The sequence below is a fragment of the Taudactylus pleione genome, unplaced genomic scaffold (genome assembly GCF_031769625.1).
Source record: "Taudactylus pleione unplaced genomic scaffold, aTauple2 ptg000211l, whole genome shotgun sequence".
NCBI lineage: Eukaryota > Metazoa > Chordata > Amphibia > Anura > Myobatrachidae > Taudactylus > Taudactylus pleione.
Genome location: NW_028284613.1, coordinates 435,004 through 451,228, shown reverse-complemented (window position 1 = coordinate 451,228; position 16,225 = coordinate 435,004). Strand labels below are relative to the sequence as shown.

General features: G+C 47.2%; 1 protein-coding gene across 2 annotated transcripts in view; it reads left to right on the top strand.

Annotated features, from left to right (window-relative positions):
• STAG2 (STAG2 cohesin complex component) overlaps positions 1 to 16,225 on the top strand; it is a 230,982-nt gene that overhangs the window by 190,756 nt on the left and 24,001 nt on the right. For both annotated transcript variants that reach the window (XM_088478188.1, XM_088478189.1), the window contains exons 26-28: positions 3,804 to 3,943; positions 4,235 to 4,336; positions 14,308 to 14,456. In XM_088478188.1, the coding sequence (XP_088334314.1) occupies positions 3,804 to 3,943; positions 4,235 to 4,336; positions 14,308 to 14,456 (391 nt within the window). The remainder of the gene's footprint in view (positions 1 to 3,803; positions 3,944 to 4,234; positions 4,337 to 14,307; positions 14,457 to 16,225) is intronic.

Here is a 16,225-nt window from a genome sequence, read left to right as displayed (position 1 = left end):
AAGTGGAGCTTCCAATAAATATCTTGGAACTCCGTGCGGTCTTCAATGCTCTCCTGCAGGCACAGCGGTTTCTCCAGGGTCACCCGGTGCAGGTCCAGTCGGACAATGCTACCACCGTGGCCTACATAAACAGGCAAGGAGGAACTCGCAGTCGGGCGGCTCTCGTAGAGGTCTCTCGGATCCTGGTTTGGGCGGAGCGCAATCTTCCGGCCATATCAGCGGTCTTCATCCCGGGAGTGCTAAATTGGGAGGCGGACTTTCTAAGTCGCCAGGACGTTCATCCAGGGGAATGGTCCCTGCACCCGGACGTTTTTCAACTACTGGTGGACAGGTGGGGTCTTCCAGAAATCGACCTCATGGCGTCCCGGCACAACAACAAGTTGCCGGTGTACGGGTCTCGCACAAGAGACGAAGGGGCGTCTCTGGTGGATGCTCTGTCCGTCCGGTGGACGTTCAGGTTCGCATACCTGTTCCCTCCGGTCTCCCTTCTTCCACGGGTAATCCGGAAATTCAAACAGGAAGGAGGGGCGCTCCTGTTGATAGCTCCCGCGTGGCCCAGACGGCACTGGTTCTCAGACCTTCAGGGTCTGTCCGTGGACAGTCCTCTGCGGTTGCCGCTACGACCGGACCTTCTGTCTCAGGGTCCTTGTCTTCACCCGGACCTGACTCGGCTGTCTTTGGCGGCGTGGCTGTTGAGACGGCCATGCTGAGGTCCCGGGGGTTTTCCAGCTCTGTGGTGCGTACCATGTTACGAGCTCGGAAACCGTCTTCCGCGAGGATATACCATCGCGTGTGGCATACGTTCTTCCAGTGGTGTCGACCGAGAGGTTATGCACCGCGGGAGTTTCGTCTGTCTCGGATTCTCGCCTTCCTGCAAGCGGGACTAGATCATGGGCTTCGCCTTGCTTCTTTGAAGGTACAGGTTTCGGCCCTATCTGTCTGGTTTCACCGTAGGATTGCTACAATCCCGGATGTGCGCACCTTTATGCAAGGTGTTCTCCGTATTCAGCCGCCCTTTGTTCCACCTGTGGCGCCTTGGGATTTGGCTGTGGTCCTGAGGGCTCTCCAAGGACCGCCGTTTGAACCACTGGGCTCAGTGGATATTAAATGGCTAACAGCTAAGACTGTTTTCCTTCTGGCCGTTGCTTCGGCCAGACGTGTTTCTGAGTTAGGGGCTCTTTCTTGTAGACCCCCTTTCTTGGTTTTTCATGGGAACAGGGCAGTGCTCCGCACTCGGCCCGAGTTTCTTCCCAAAGTTGTTTCCCAGTTTCATGTTAACGAGGAAATAGTTGTTCCGGCCTTTAACTCACCGGGTCTTTCCGTGGGTGAGGCCTCTTTGGATGTTGTGCGGGCCTTTAGGACTTATGTTGACCGCACTTCTTCGTTTAGGAAGTCGGACGCTTTGTTGTCCTCTATGGCTTCTGTAAAAAGGGTTGGCCTGCTTCAAAGCAAACTTTGGCAGCCTGGATCCGTATGGCTATTTCTGAAGCTTATCTTCATGAAGGCCTACCGGTCCCTCCTTCTCTGAAGGCTCATTCCACTAGGTCTGTGGGTCCTTCGTGGGCAGCTCGACGTGGTGCCTCGGCAGTTCAGATCTGCAAGGCTGCTACGTGGTCTTCTGTCCATACCTTCGTGAGGTATTACAGGTTTGACACCTTCGCCTCTCAGGATGCTTCCTTCGGGCGGCGGATTCTCCTTTCTGCACAGGAGCGTCCCCACCCTTAAAGGATACTGCTTTGGGACATCCCCAAGGTATCCTGTGGATACCCTATGGACCCTGAAGCAGAAAATATGAGATATGGTAAGAACTTACCCTTGTTATCTCTATTTCTACGAAGTCCATAGGGTTCCACAGGACTCCCGCCCTGTCGCACCTGTGCTGCAGATGGGCTTTGCTCTGGTCACCGGTTTTCCGTCTCCCTCTGGTGAGAATGTGATTCTTGTATGTGTCCAGATCTTTGTTCTCTCTCTTCCTTCTCCTCCTCCGGCCTAGGGCTTGGTAACTAACTGAGGTGCCTTGGCCCGGGGGCGGGGTATAGGAGGGGGACCTAGTGCATCCTGGGAGGCTGAAAGCTTAACTCTTTGGTGCCCTGCGACTGACGTCACACCTATACCCCCAAGGTATCCTGTGGAACCCTATGGACTTCGTAGAAATAGAGATAACAAGGGTAAGTTCTTACCATATCTCATATTATATATATATATATATATATAGAAAATGGGTGGGTACGGCGCCAAACAGTGTGTATAATAAAGTGTGATTTAATAGTTAATACACTGCAGCAACTAATCCCAATATTTGTGGGCATCAGCTCAAAGTCAAGGAGAAAATACTGGTAAAAGTATTAAAAATAAACATAGAAAATAGATTGGCTATAGAGCGACTAGGTTGCTAAAGTGTACTGGTGACATGGGTATAACACAAAACATACATATTATTCAATATATAAGCCCATAATGAAATTCATAGAAATAAAGTACAAGTGCATATATGTGTATAGATAAATAGTAAACAATTTATTTAGAAACACAAAAATATAAAAATGGGGGGGGGGGGGGGGAGGGAGGGAGATAACGGGGTACAGACCTTGCCTCTTGAACTTATGAAATATTTTACCTCTACATTCTCCACTCAGATAAGTAAGCTGCTATTTATTTATTACTTATATTTTTTATGGAAGTAATGTTTCCTCTTTTAAGTGGCATTTGATCCCTCCTCTTTTTGATTCTGGCATTAAGAGATTTGGTTTTACAATTATCTGTATCTGTAATACTGTATACCCCGTTTTCTCCCCGCCCCCCCCCCCGGTCCCTTCCCCTCCCCATTTTTATATTTTTGTGTTTCTAAATAAATTGTTTACTATTTATCTATACACATATGTGCACTTGCACTTTATTTCCATGAATTTAATATGGGCTTATATATTGAATAATGTGTATGTTTTGTGTTATACCCATGTCACCAGTACACTTTGGTTATAGAGCGACTAAGTTGCCAATCTATTTTATTTATATATATATATATATATATATATATATATTATAACATAACATACTAGTCCGGCACTCCTGTACAGTAGTAACTGCGCCCGGTGCCCTCACAGCCAGAAATAATGACAAATGAACACAAGTGCGGCACTCAGGGCTGTAGAGAGTATAGAAACATATAGAAATGTTTCTATACTCTCTACAGCCCTGAGTGCCGCACTTGTGTTCATTTACATATATATATATATATATATATATATATATATAATCTTACTGAAACGGGCTGCGGCGTCCAGCACCTGTGTTTTTTCTTACTGTGCTGCTAGTGTAGCACAGCATTTACTTACTTTTAGATCTGCTATCTATTGGAGAAATATGGCGGCTATTTACTACCCGATTAAACTGAGCAATTGAATGTTAACAACATCGCTATCGTTCAATCGCTTGTTAATAGGGCAACTTAACGTATAAAACGACCAGCAATGCGCGCTCCCACTGGTCAATCTGCCAATAACGACAGATTTGCCATGTTTGAGGATGAGGGAGGGTGCCTACCTAAACGATTGATCGTTCATTGTAGGCACAGCACAGACTGTGAAACGACTGCATGATTACAATATCGTAATTGTACAGTCGTTTCACAGTCTGCTAGTGGATGTGCCCCTATAGACTTTCTGCTATAACATATATTTGAAGATTTTTATGTGTGGTTAACTATGTCACAGTCCATGTTTGGGAAACCAATATTAACTACAAGTAAACCTTTCCTTTTATGTAGAACACTTTTTAAGTAACTTTTTTTTTTTTTTTTAAAGATGGTCAACAAGATGATGAAGCCAGCAAAATTGAAGCATTGCACAAAAGAAGAAATTTACTTGCAGCTTACTGCAAGCTCATAGTATATAATGTGGTTGAAATGAATACGGCTGCAGACATCTTCAAACAGTATATGAGGGTTTGTACATAATAAGTATTTACATACTTTAGTTTTGGCAAATGTAGCTGTACAAATTAACTACTTACAGGTTCCTACACTTCATTACCAGAAGCATATAGCAAATATGTAGTATGTAAATTGGGCCATACACTTAACAGAATAAAGAGGAAAAAAAAAAAAACACTACGTTCTAGTTCTCAAACTAGTATACAGTATTTTTATTCTGACTCACTTGGTTTTAGAAGCTTGTTAGCTTTATTCTTGTACTTTTTTTATTCAATTGTTATCTGATTGTTCTTCTGTTTGCAGTATTACAACGACTATGGGGATATCATTAAAGAAACCATGAGTAAAACCCGACAGATTGACAAAATCCAATGTGCGAAGACACTTATCCTTAGTTTACAGCAGGTAAGCATGGTATTATTTTTTTGTGTGTGTTAAACAGGTATTGTGCTCTAGTTACAATGTTTATTGATATCACATTATTATTCCATGTTATTACATCTTTAATTTATGCCTACTACTGGTAGTTTAAAATCACACAAGATTGGATAATATTTATTTGGGGGTTGTGGTTGACTCAAGTTTTTCCAAGTTAAAATAAGTAATTACATACGGTGTGCCCCCTCTATCTTTTCACCTCTTGTCTCCTGTGATCACCTTTAACCATTTTTCTTTTTCTCACCGCCAATCTACACCCCAATTCTATGTACCATTACTCTTTGTTCATCCTCTCTGCTGCCTATGAGTTATTCCCCATTTCTCCCTCTTTTTCAAACCCCACATTTATACCCATGATTCATCCTCCTTTGAAATATCTTGAGAATCATATCCTTTCTCATCCTGGATGCAACAGAGGTCCTTTTCCACTCACTGGTCATCTCCTGACTGGATTCCTGCAGCCTCCTCTTACCCCACGATTTCCGCCTATTTTCAGTCCATCCTAATGTTGGCTGTTGGGCTAATTGTTTTTCTCTTTCCGCTCTCTTTCTGCATCAACCCTACACTGGTTCCCATTGCCCCTCAGAGTCCAATTCAAACTCCCACTCCTCATAAAACACTCACCTAATCCTCTTTCCCACTACATCTCTTACCTCATCTCCCTCCACACTCCCACCCGTCCACTTCTCTTTGTCAGTGATCGCTATCTTACTTCTGATTCCCTTTTTCTACTCCTGCATCTAGGATTCTTCTTTTGTGCTGCACCTGCCCACTGGAACGCACTCCTTCTCTTTCTATCAAATTCCATCTCTCTCAAAAGCTTTAAACTTGCTCTCAAAACCCATTTTTCTTCTTCAGGGTCCATAGGCTCCACAGGGAGACCTTGGGGTGTTGGTGATGGCTTGGACATCCGGGCACCACACAGTTAACTTTCTCCCAGGATGCACTGGGCCACTCCCTATACCCCACCCTTGAGCCAGAGGCACCTCAGTTTTGTTTGGTGCCCGGCCGGAGGCGGGTCACTAAGACGCAGGGGGGCTGTTTACAGCCCCAGAAGACTTTGTATTTTCTTTAAAGAGTGGACAGGGCTAGACAGTCCAGTGGACGTCCGCGCTGCCGCTCAATCACCCCGCCGGCGCCAAGACGCAGGTACTTATACGGGGATCGCGGCGGGCCTCCGGGGTCTTTGCTAGCCAGACCCTGCGGGATTCTCAGGACTGCAGCCGGACGCACAGGGAGCAGGTAAGAAGCGGATCACCTCTTGTGGCAGTCTTTTCCTCCGGATCTCAGGGGGCAGACCGGGGATGATGGCAATGAGCCAGGCACACAAAACCTGCGCTTCCACTAGAACACCAGAGACACATGCTGGCGTGCAAGCTAGCGTCCCAGGGGTTAATTGCATATACATTAACCTCTATTCTAGTGTATAGATATGGAGTATAACCAGCACACAAAGTCCATGCGCAAAAATATAAATGCAAAAAAAATTTTAATCGCACAAAAAACGGGGAACAAGCCATCCATATGAGACACTATTGAAAACTTATCTGGAGTCCTATGTCCAAGTGGCGTTGCAGTGTAAGCTGTCTTCCGACACAATGACACAGCACTTTAGTTCTGGGCCCCATAGCCATTTCCGGCGTGGGCGCCGGGACTAGCAGTGTCATGTGCTGGTTGCAACGGTAGGCGCCATTGTTAGGAGCGGACGTGATTACTGTTATGTTTGGCACTCAGGTGAGTGCGTTTGTCCATTAGTTTCATTTTATTGGAGGGGTATTTTACCATCCTGGGAAGCTCAGTTTTTCAGCAGTCCCTTGTAAAAAGGTGATACGAAACGGCTGTCGGGACATGTGCTGCTCACTGCAATCTTTGGAGGTATGGGGTGTTTTGAGCTTTGCTCCACCATGCTAAACATAGGACTCTAGATAAGTTTTCAATAGTGTCTCATATGGATGGCTTGTTCTCCTTTTTTTGTGTGATTAAAAAATTTTTTGCATTTATATTTTTGTGCATGGACTTTGTGTTCTGGTTATACTCCATATCTATACACTAGTATAGACGATGGAGGTTACTATATTATCGTGTTTAAACCTGGCACCTCTTAACAATGATGGTGTGTGCGATTTTTTTCCTGTTTTTTATTTATATCTGTGCGTGCGTGCGTGTGTTTATTGTGTGGTTTGGTCACAATCAGTGTACACTCCATACTCTGCAATGTCTGAAAGTGGGGATCATGTGCACGATTCTGCTTCAGCCCTCCTGTCATTCAAATCATGTGCTGCAGGGCTAGGTGTGGGGAACATTATCTTAGAGGGATTATGTGTAAAGTGTTCTAATCCTCCAGTCCCCTCTGTAGTCCCAGCCATCTCGCAGGAGCCTCCTTGGGTGTCCTTTGCTCAGACATTGACAACCATGGCGGGGCAGTGGGCAGTACCCCCTGTTTTTCCCCAGATGGGGTTCACACAGCAGTCAGTTTTGCCCTCACAGGTCCTGCCTCTACTGTTTTCACCCATGCAGGTTCAGTTTGTGCCTCCTCCATGGGTGGGATACACTGTCTACTATAGTGCAGACTCTAGCGGATATCTCCTACTACCCTCCAGGCTATGTTGCATGGGGATTAACCCCTTAGACTAGCTAAAAGGGCTATGCCGTCATCCCAATCTACACAATATGATGACGATGACACTGATACCGGGGAGATTCTAGACGAAGATGACTCTGAGCCCTCTCAGCGAGAGGAGTCGTCGAAGGTCAATATTTTCCGGCTCTGATACGCGTTCGTCCCTGGTTATAGTGACGAACCACCAGCTCCCTGGTCCAAACATGCTCTGTTCAAGAAAATAAGGACTACTTCAGCAGTATTTCCTTGATCTGATCAGCTAGTGGAGCACATGGAAGTGGCTTGGAAATCGCCTAGGAAGCGATATCAGCCTCAAAGACGCCTGGCTTATTCCTATCTATTTCCAGAGGAACATTGTACTAAATGGGAATCATCTCCTGCGTTGGACTCTCATGTGAAGCGCTTAATCAAAAGCGGTACTCTACCTATACCGTTCATTTCTTCCTTAAAGGATACCACGGATTGGAAGGTAGAGGTATGTTTAAAGTCAATGTATTCTCGTTCAGGGGTAGTTTCCAGGCCGGCTATGGCTGTCTCCTAGGTGGCCAAGGCAATGGAGTTCTGGGCAGACTCCCTAGAGGAGTCCTTTCCTTCTGATGCTACCACGGATCAAGTGGCTATGGTGGGTAACATCCGTGATTCAGCTGCATATATTAACGAGGCTGCTTTGGATGTCACCCTCTTATCCTCCAGGATTTTGGCCGTTCCTTATGGCCGCACTCTTGGAGAGCGGACGTGGACTCTAAGAAAGGATTAGAGTGTTTACCTTATAATGGTAAGATCTTGTTTGGTCCTGACCTGGACAAGATTGTGAACACATTGGCAGCAGCTAAGTCTGCCTGTCTGCCTTCAGCATCTACTTCTTCAGGGTCCCGGACCTTGTCCTTTCGGCCCCAATTTAAACCAAAGGGTCAGCCCTCGCCTTCCGCAGAAGGCCTCCCCATCATTTCTTCTGTGCAGCCCCTCTGCCAGACAAAGACAAGGCATTACAAATCCAGAAGGCCATACAATCCTTGCTTCAAGCGGGAGTTGTAGTCCCTGTCCCGTTGCCTCAGAGAGGAACGGGTTATTACTCCAATCTTTATGGTTCAGAAACCAAACGGATCCTATCAGCCTATCCTCAATCTCAAGCCCCTGAACAAATTCTGTTCAGGATGGAAACCCTACGCTCAATTATACTGGCAATGGAAACTGGGGATTTTATGGTGTCGCTGGATATTCAGGATGCATACCTGCTTATTCCGATTGCTTTATCCCACCAGCTTTTTCTCTGGTTTGCTGTACAGCAGCAACATTTCCAGTTTTGGGCTCTGCCCTTTGGCCTATCCACTGCACCTTGGGTGTTTACCAAGGTTATGGCTATCATGGCAGTCCATCTGTGGGGACAGGGTGTCCGACTGCTGCCGTATCTGGATAACCTCCAGTTGTTAGCAGGGTCTCCCGAAGTACTCCACCAACATCTGCAGCTTACAATATCTGTTCTACAGACTCACGGGTGGTTAATCAATTGGAAGAAGCCATCACTGATTCCATCATAGAGGATGCTCCATTTGGGAGCACTGTTGGATTCCCAGGAGCAGAGGATTTATCTGACACCAGAATAGATCTCCAATTTGCAGACGTGGGTACGCAGATGTCTCCACAGTCGCCGGGTGTCAATTCACTCAGCAATGCAGGTGCTGGGATCCATGGTGACGACATTCGACAAGGTAGAGTATGCCCAGTTCCGTTCCAGGCCTCTGCAGAAATTGATCCTCTCCAGGTGGAACGGGTTACCCCATCGGATAAAAGCACAGACAATGGTGGTATTTCCGGAGATACGTCTATACCTATCCTGGTGGTTGAAGACAGATCCTCACCAAAGGGCGCCCCTTTGGATTGCAGACTGGATAATTCTGACGACAAATGCCAGTCTCAGAGTTTGGGGCGCAGTGACAGGTTCACACTCTTTTTGGGGTCGTTGGACAGCAGACGAATCTGTCCTGCCAATCAACATATTGGAGCTTCGGCCGGCCTCCAGCTAGCCAGACTCATACTTCACGGAAAGCCTGTGCGCAGGTTCATTCAGACGCCACGACTGTGGCTTACATCAAGGAGGAACTCCAAAATCAGGCGGCAATGACAGGAGGTGTCACGCATTCTGACATGGGCGGAAGGCTATCTCCCAGCCATATCGGCAGTGTTCATTCCGGGACTTCTCAATTGGGAAGCAGACTTCCTCAGCCGTCAAGACGTGCATCCAGGGGAATGGTCTCTTCACCAAGACGTGTTTCAACTCCTAGTGGACAAGTGAGGCCTTCCAGAAGTAGACCTCGTGGCCTCCAGACTCAATCACAAGCTGCGACGATACGAATCCAGGACAAGAGATGCCGGGGCATTCCTGGTCGACGCTCTGTCAGTAAAATGGACCTTCCAGTTTGTGTATCTGTTCCCTCCAGTCTCCCTTCTTCCTCGAGTCATTCGGAAGTTCAAACAAGAGGGAGGAATGGTCCTGCTGGTGGCTCCAGCGTGGCCCAGGCGGCATTGGTACTCAGCGTCTCTCCATCCACACTCCGTTGCTGTTGCCTCAACGTCCTGATCTGTTGTCTGAAAATCCTTGCCTTTACCCGGACCTGGGTCGTCTGTATTCGACGGCGTGGCTCTTGAGACTTCCCTCTTAAGGTCCAAATGTTTCTCCAGCTGTGTGATCAGTACCATGCTCAGAGCACGTAAACCAGCCTCTGCTCATATATATCAGAGTGTGACATACCTATTTTCAGTGGTGTCGTCCCCGGGGTTATGACCCTCTGGTATTTAAGATACCTAGGCTTTTGGCTTTCCTTCAAGCAGGGTTGGACCTTGGTCTCTGCTTAGCCTCACTGAAGGTGCATATTCCAGCTCTCTGTTTTGGTTTCAACTAAGGATTGTTCCTTTACCGGACATTTGTACTTTCCTGCAGGGTGTCCTATGGATTCAGCCTCCCTTTGTCCCTCCTGTGGCCCCATGGGATTTGGCTGTTGTCCTCAAGGCTCTCCAGAGCCCTCCATTTGAACCGCTGGCCTCAGTGGATCTCAAATGATTGATAGCTAGGACTATTTTTCGGCCATTGCTTCGGCCAGAAGGGTGTCAGACTTGGGGGCGCTCTCCTGTCGCTCCCCATTTTTGATCTTTCACCAGGACATGGCAGTGCTTCGGACTCGCCCTGGTTTCCTTCCTAAGGTGGTCTCTACTTTCCACATTAATGAGAAAATTATTGTTTTTGCCTTTCACTCCCCAGACCTCTCGGCAGGTGAGGCCTCATTGGATGTGGTATGTGCTCTCAGGATTTATGTGGACCGTACCAGTTCCCTTCGGATATCAGACTACTTGTTTGTCCTCTACGGTTTTCACAAAAAGGGATGGCCAGCCAATAAATAGACATTGGCCAGGTGGATTTGTATAACGATATCTGAGGCTTACACTAAAGAGGGCCATCCTGTACCACCTTCTGTTACTGCTCATTCTACTCTGTCTGTGGGTCCATCGTGGGCATCTCGCCGTGGCGCCTCGGCTGTTCAGCTTTGTAAGGCGGCCATGTGGTCTTCTGTCCAGACCTTTTTAAGGTTCTGTGCATTTGATACATTTGCTTCTCAGGATGCTTCCTTCGGGCGCCAGATTCTCCTGTCAGATCAGGAGCGTCCCCACCCTTGAAGGACTGCTTTGGGACGTCCCCAAGGTCTCCCTGTGGAGCCTATGGACCCTGAAGAAGAAAATGAGAGAGATGGTAAGGACTTACCTTTGTTCTATCTTTCTTCGAAGTCCATAGGGTCCACAGGGCACCCACCCTGACACTCCGTGCTTCAGATGGATTTGCTCTGGTCACTGGTTGTTCCGTCGCCTTCTATGTGAGAATGTGATTCCTGTGTGTTCCAGACTTCCTTCTCTCTTTTATCCTCCTCCGGCCTGTGGCTTATTACGAACTGAGGTGCCTTTGGCTCAGGGACGGGGTATAGGGAGAGTGGCCCAGTGCATCCTGGGAGAAAAAAAATTAACTGTGTGATGCCCGGATGTTCAAGCCATCACAAACACCCCGAGGTCTACCTGTGGACCCTGTGGACTTCGAAGAAAGAGAGATAACAAAGGTAAGTTTTTACCATAGCTCTCATTATTTATGAAAGCCTTCCAGCTCTTCTCCTAACACACCCCATTGTCTTTACACACTGACTTTCCTCTTTGTTTCACTCATGTTTGACTGACCCATCCTTATAAAACTTTAAGTGTCTACGAATGAGGCCCCCTTCTTTTGTGTATGCTTCCTTACCTATGCCACAATTCCCTCCTGGTTTTTTTTTTTTTTTTTGTTTGTCAGAGGCTCTGATGGTTTTCTGAATTTAGTAACATGATATGTAGTTATTGACTGCCATGTATATATTTTTGCCCTCTTATATTTTAACTGTACTCTTGTATGCATGTTCTATAATGCTGCGGACCATTTGTGCCGCCTTATAAATAAGGGTAGTAGTAAAGCATAACCTCATCATGGCCAACTCTCTCCTTACTACTAAAAGTTTTTTGTGATGTATGCATTGCATTTGCAGGCATTATATAAATTTGTTTATTTTTGTGTATATCAGTAGTACACAGGGGCGGATTGGGGATTTAAAGTGGCCCTGGGAAAAAACGTGAAAGTGGCCCTATGTGCGCGTGCGCCAAAAAAGGTAGGTGTGGCCTTTTGAAAAGGGGTGTGGCTGCATCTAAAATGCTATGACCGCAAGCCATTCCCCTTGTTTTCATTATGCTGGGGGCATGCCCACCGCTCCTGGAGCTGATGGATATACCCCCCCGTCCCTCTCTCCAGTGAAAAAACACAGCGAGCACGTGAATAAGTATTTTCTTACCTATATGATTTCTCTGCAACAAGGAACCTCTGAGAGAATTGCTCTTTCCTGGACAAGCAGCGTTTTGAGTTGGTATTCACTATTCATGCAGGAGATCACATGGTCCGGAAGCCGCCTGTTAGTGTAGGAATAAAGACTATGCAACATGCAACAGAGGTCTCGCCAATACCATCCCCGTATCTCGCCAGCACCATCCCCCTGTCACTCTCCAATACCATCCGCCTGGGTCTCTCTAATACAATCCACTGTCCAGCTCCTCTTTGCCCCCAGGGCCATCTCCTTTTTTCCCCAACACCATCTCGTCTGTGCCCCCAGTGTCAACCCACTATGTGCACCCAATGCCATCTCTTCTCTGTGCCCCCAAGCGCCACCTCTTGATCAGGGTGTGAGTGGACCATGGTCAGTGTGACAGTATGTGAGTGGCCCCTGGTCAGTGAGAGTGCCTTGTTAGTGTGAGAGTGGCCCCTAGTCAGTGTGACAGTGTGTGAGTGCCTTGTCAGTGAGAGTGGCCCCTGGTCAGTGTGACAGTATGTGAGTGCCTGAACAGTGTGAGAGTAGCCCCTAGTCAGTGTGACTGTGTGTGAGTGCCTTGTTAGTGTGAGAGTTGCCCCTGGTCAGTGTGACATTATGTGAGTGCCTCGACAATGTGAGAGTGGCCCCTGGTCAGAATGACAGTATGTGAGTGCCTTGTTAGTGTGAGAGTGGCCCCTGGTTAGTGTGACAGTATGTGAGTGCCTTGTTAGTGTGAGAGTGGCCCCTGGTCAGTGTGACAGTGTGAGAGTGGCCCCTGGTCAGTGTGAGTGTGTAAGTTCCTGGTGAGTGTCAGAGTGGCCCAAGGTCAGTGTGAGAGTCCTGGCCGAGGCTGGTAGAGCCAGGGTGATGCTCTGAGCTCAGGCAGCCATGACCTCCACTCTACCCCCCTCTCCTGCCCTGGCTGGCCATGCACATTACCTTGTGGACCTGGTGGGGGCCGCTGTCTGGACTGTGTACTGCTGAATCTGCGGAACTGGAAGGGGTCAAGGCGCGGCAGCTGCAAGGGGAGCTCAAGATCCACGCTTCAGGCTGTGCTGGCCGCAGAGCAAGGGGCGCATCGGACAAGTGGATCCTGAATACTGCTGGGTGGTGCTGCTGCAGGCTGCGATGGCCATGGGGTGAATGGACAGGCGCTCCAGGAGGGACTGGTTGCCAGGCTGCTGTACAGGGGGATAGTCCGACTGTGATAGACACCGTGCGGCATCCACAGCAATGGTAGTGTGCACGGGATCAGGAGGAGGTGGGCTAGAATGATCCTGAAGCACAGCAATAAGTGGCTGGTCCCTGGGGTAGGAGGGGCCAGCCACCATCAACAAATCAATTTCCATTTCAGCTAGCTGCCAATTAGTGCTGGCCGGGTCATGAAAGAAAAAAAAAAAAAATGGAAAAAAATTGCTAATTCATTTCATCGGCCCCAAAACAGACAGGCCCACCGGGAAAAATCTCGCAGAGGTCTACGGCCAATCCGCCCCTGGTAGTATAGGGACTTCTACTACATTGTAGTACATTTTACTAGAGAGTATAGTTAGTATGTGCAGGTAGTCTTATGTAATGTCTTGCCAATTTGAGTTCTCAGTGGCAATAAGAATGTGCAAAAGTCATAAATCTGCTCAGACTAGCGGTTGATTAAAGCTCTACACCCAGATCATGTGTTTTATGTAGTGCAGTATTCTCTATTGTGCTTTTTTAATTTGTAATAATCTCAAGGCTGATGTGTATTGAACTGTTTATTCTATTACGAGGCACATTGCTCTAGATCAGCGTTTTTCAACCACTGTGCTGGTCAAGTGTGCCACGGCGGTCAGCTCAGCGCACTTGTACTGTAGTTTGTTTTATTCTTGAGGAGGCAAATGTATTGAGTTTTACTCCAGTGGAGGCCAGTGTAGTGTATTTTATTCCAGTGGAGGCCAATGTATATGTATTTTGTTTATGTACGCACGTTGCATTGCTGGATAGTGCTAGTGCCTCCTCACTGCGGGACACCACATAGGCACATTAGGACACCACTACAAGAGAAATAAGCAGAACCTTAGAGTGCACATTCAGGGAACATACATCAAGGCCAGCTGGACCAGGTATGTACAGGAGGTGCTCCCTGAAGGAGTGACCTACACCCTCAACGTTATTATACCTCCATAATAGTCTGTATCTAGAGCAATGTGCCTCGTTCTAATATCAACAGTTCAATACACATCAGCCTTGAGATTATTAACACATTAAATAAGCACAATAGAGAATATTGCACCACCTAAACACATGATCTGGGTGTAGTGCTTTAATCAACCCCCCCATTGCGATATACCTCAGAAACTGAGGGAGTACACCTTCCGTATTAGAGCATCTACAAAAAACAGGTAATTAACATTCCAGATCGCACAACCAAAATCCATACTCTATGTAAAATGTGGTTTTTGTTTTTTTTTTCACAGCTTTTCAATGAGATGATCCAGGAACATGGTTATAACTTTGACCGATCATCGCCAACTTTCAGCGGCATAAAAGAACTTGCAAGGCGCTTTGCATTAACATTTGGACTTGATCAACTTAAAACCAGAGAAGCCATTGCCATGTTACACAAGTAATTCCATCTTTATTCTACTCACTCAGTTCATGTCACTTAAAGTTAAAGGCATGCTGATTAAATAAAAAGTTTGTTTAATCTGTGTGTAGACCAGTGCCATTCAATATTTTCTTATCTTTGACACTAAATGTCCATGTGTCATAGTTTTGAGAGCCCACAGTCGGTGGCTCTCAATAATATGTTCCTCTTGCATCCCATAGAGATACTGACACTGGGAGTATAGAGGGTCCAGTTAGGAATATGGCACAAATAAGTATGCAGTTCCTTCTCCTTTATCCCCTGCTTCTATTTTTGTTTTTCCTTTTTCTTCTGTGGAACACTAAACACTATGGGCTATAGGAGTTGGCAGGTGGAACCTATGCACTTTTCAAATAAACCTGTCAGCACAACTTTTTTTTATTTTTTATTTAAATGACCAAAGGGTGCTTGTTTTTTAAGCTGCCAAGGCAGCTTTATGTTTTAATTACATATTTTGTTTTATTTTTAAAATCTTCAATAGCGTGCTAGCAGCTACATGTATTGCTCCAGCTACAGATAAGTCTTCATGCCATTCACAGCCAGCAGCCTGCTTACATTGTGCGATGATCTCCTGAGAGAATCCAACTATTGTCCCCACAGACAGCTGCTCAACCTCCCACGTTTCTTTATCTCCCAATGGGTACACACTAGACGGATATGTCGGCGGATCGGACGACATATTGTCCACATCGGCCAGTGTGTAGTGGCTATGTCACTGACGATGCAAGCTCCCGCGCATCGCCAGTGACTTGCAGGTTCGAAGGAAGATATCGTCAGCGGGGGCCATATTGCCAAATGCAGCATGGCCCTGGCTGTTGCTCCCGTCATCGGCAAGCGAGTACATACTTGGGTGCCCGTCTACTTCGGTACACGGACAGTTGGTTTCAAACAACATCAGGTGCTTGGGTGAGAGGATTAAAACACTCTCTTGTAAAACTGCCTGTTATATTTTCTCCTTCATCCACTAGGGGACACTGGAGGATTCTAGACAGTGGGGTATTGCTAAGTGGGAGCTGGCACTTTAAAGTGTGGCTAGCTCCTCCCTCTCTCTACCCCCCTACAAGCACAGTCTTAGTTTGTGCCCGAGGGGAGCTGGTTGTGTTTCACACTCCTCCTCAGGGTTTAGTATTTCAGTAAAGGCGCTGCTGCACTGAAGAAAGAAATTTAATTGAGGACAGACAGGCAGTAGCTGCACTGCCTGTCTGCATCGCGGAGGCTGCCGGGGGGAACCGCTCACGCTGGGGGTCCCCAACTACAGAGACCTCCGTCTCCACGTAGGGGGTCCCACATGCCGCTGCATGCAGCGCGCATAACGGTCCCCCAGCAGTCATTACCGCTGCTGTCAGCGGGCAGCTCCGTGAGTACTACCTGGCTCCCCGACTAGCGGGGTAGCCAGGTTAACACTAGAATAGGCGGTATTTAACGCAGCCGGCTGCTCCGATTGGCGGGGCAGCCAAGTGAACAAGTGCGCTTATGTTTAACTTAAGCGCCATAACAAGGAGGCGGAGCTTAGCTCCGGAGTCCTGCTTCTTCCTCCCAGCGGTCCCAGCGCTTCTCTGGAAGTGTGCTGGCGGCCATTACAGGGAGGAACAGCGTCTGCTGCATACCTACATCACTGCTGCATGAAACTGGTAGCCTAACCTGGACTGTAAGTAAACAGTGGGGTTTAGGCTGGTCAGGAGAGCATTTAAGGCATTTTGTTACTACTTTATTATTAGTGGTTACTCCCTTCTATGTCTAGCGTTTTC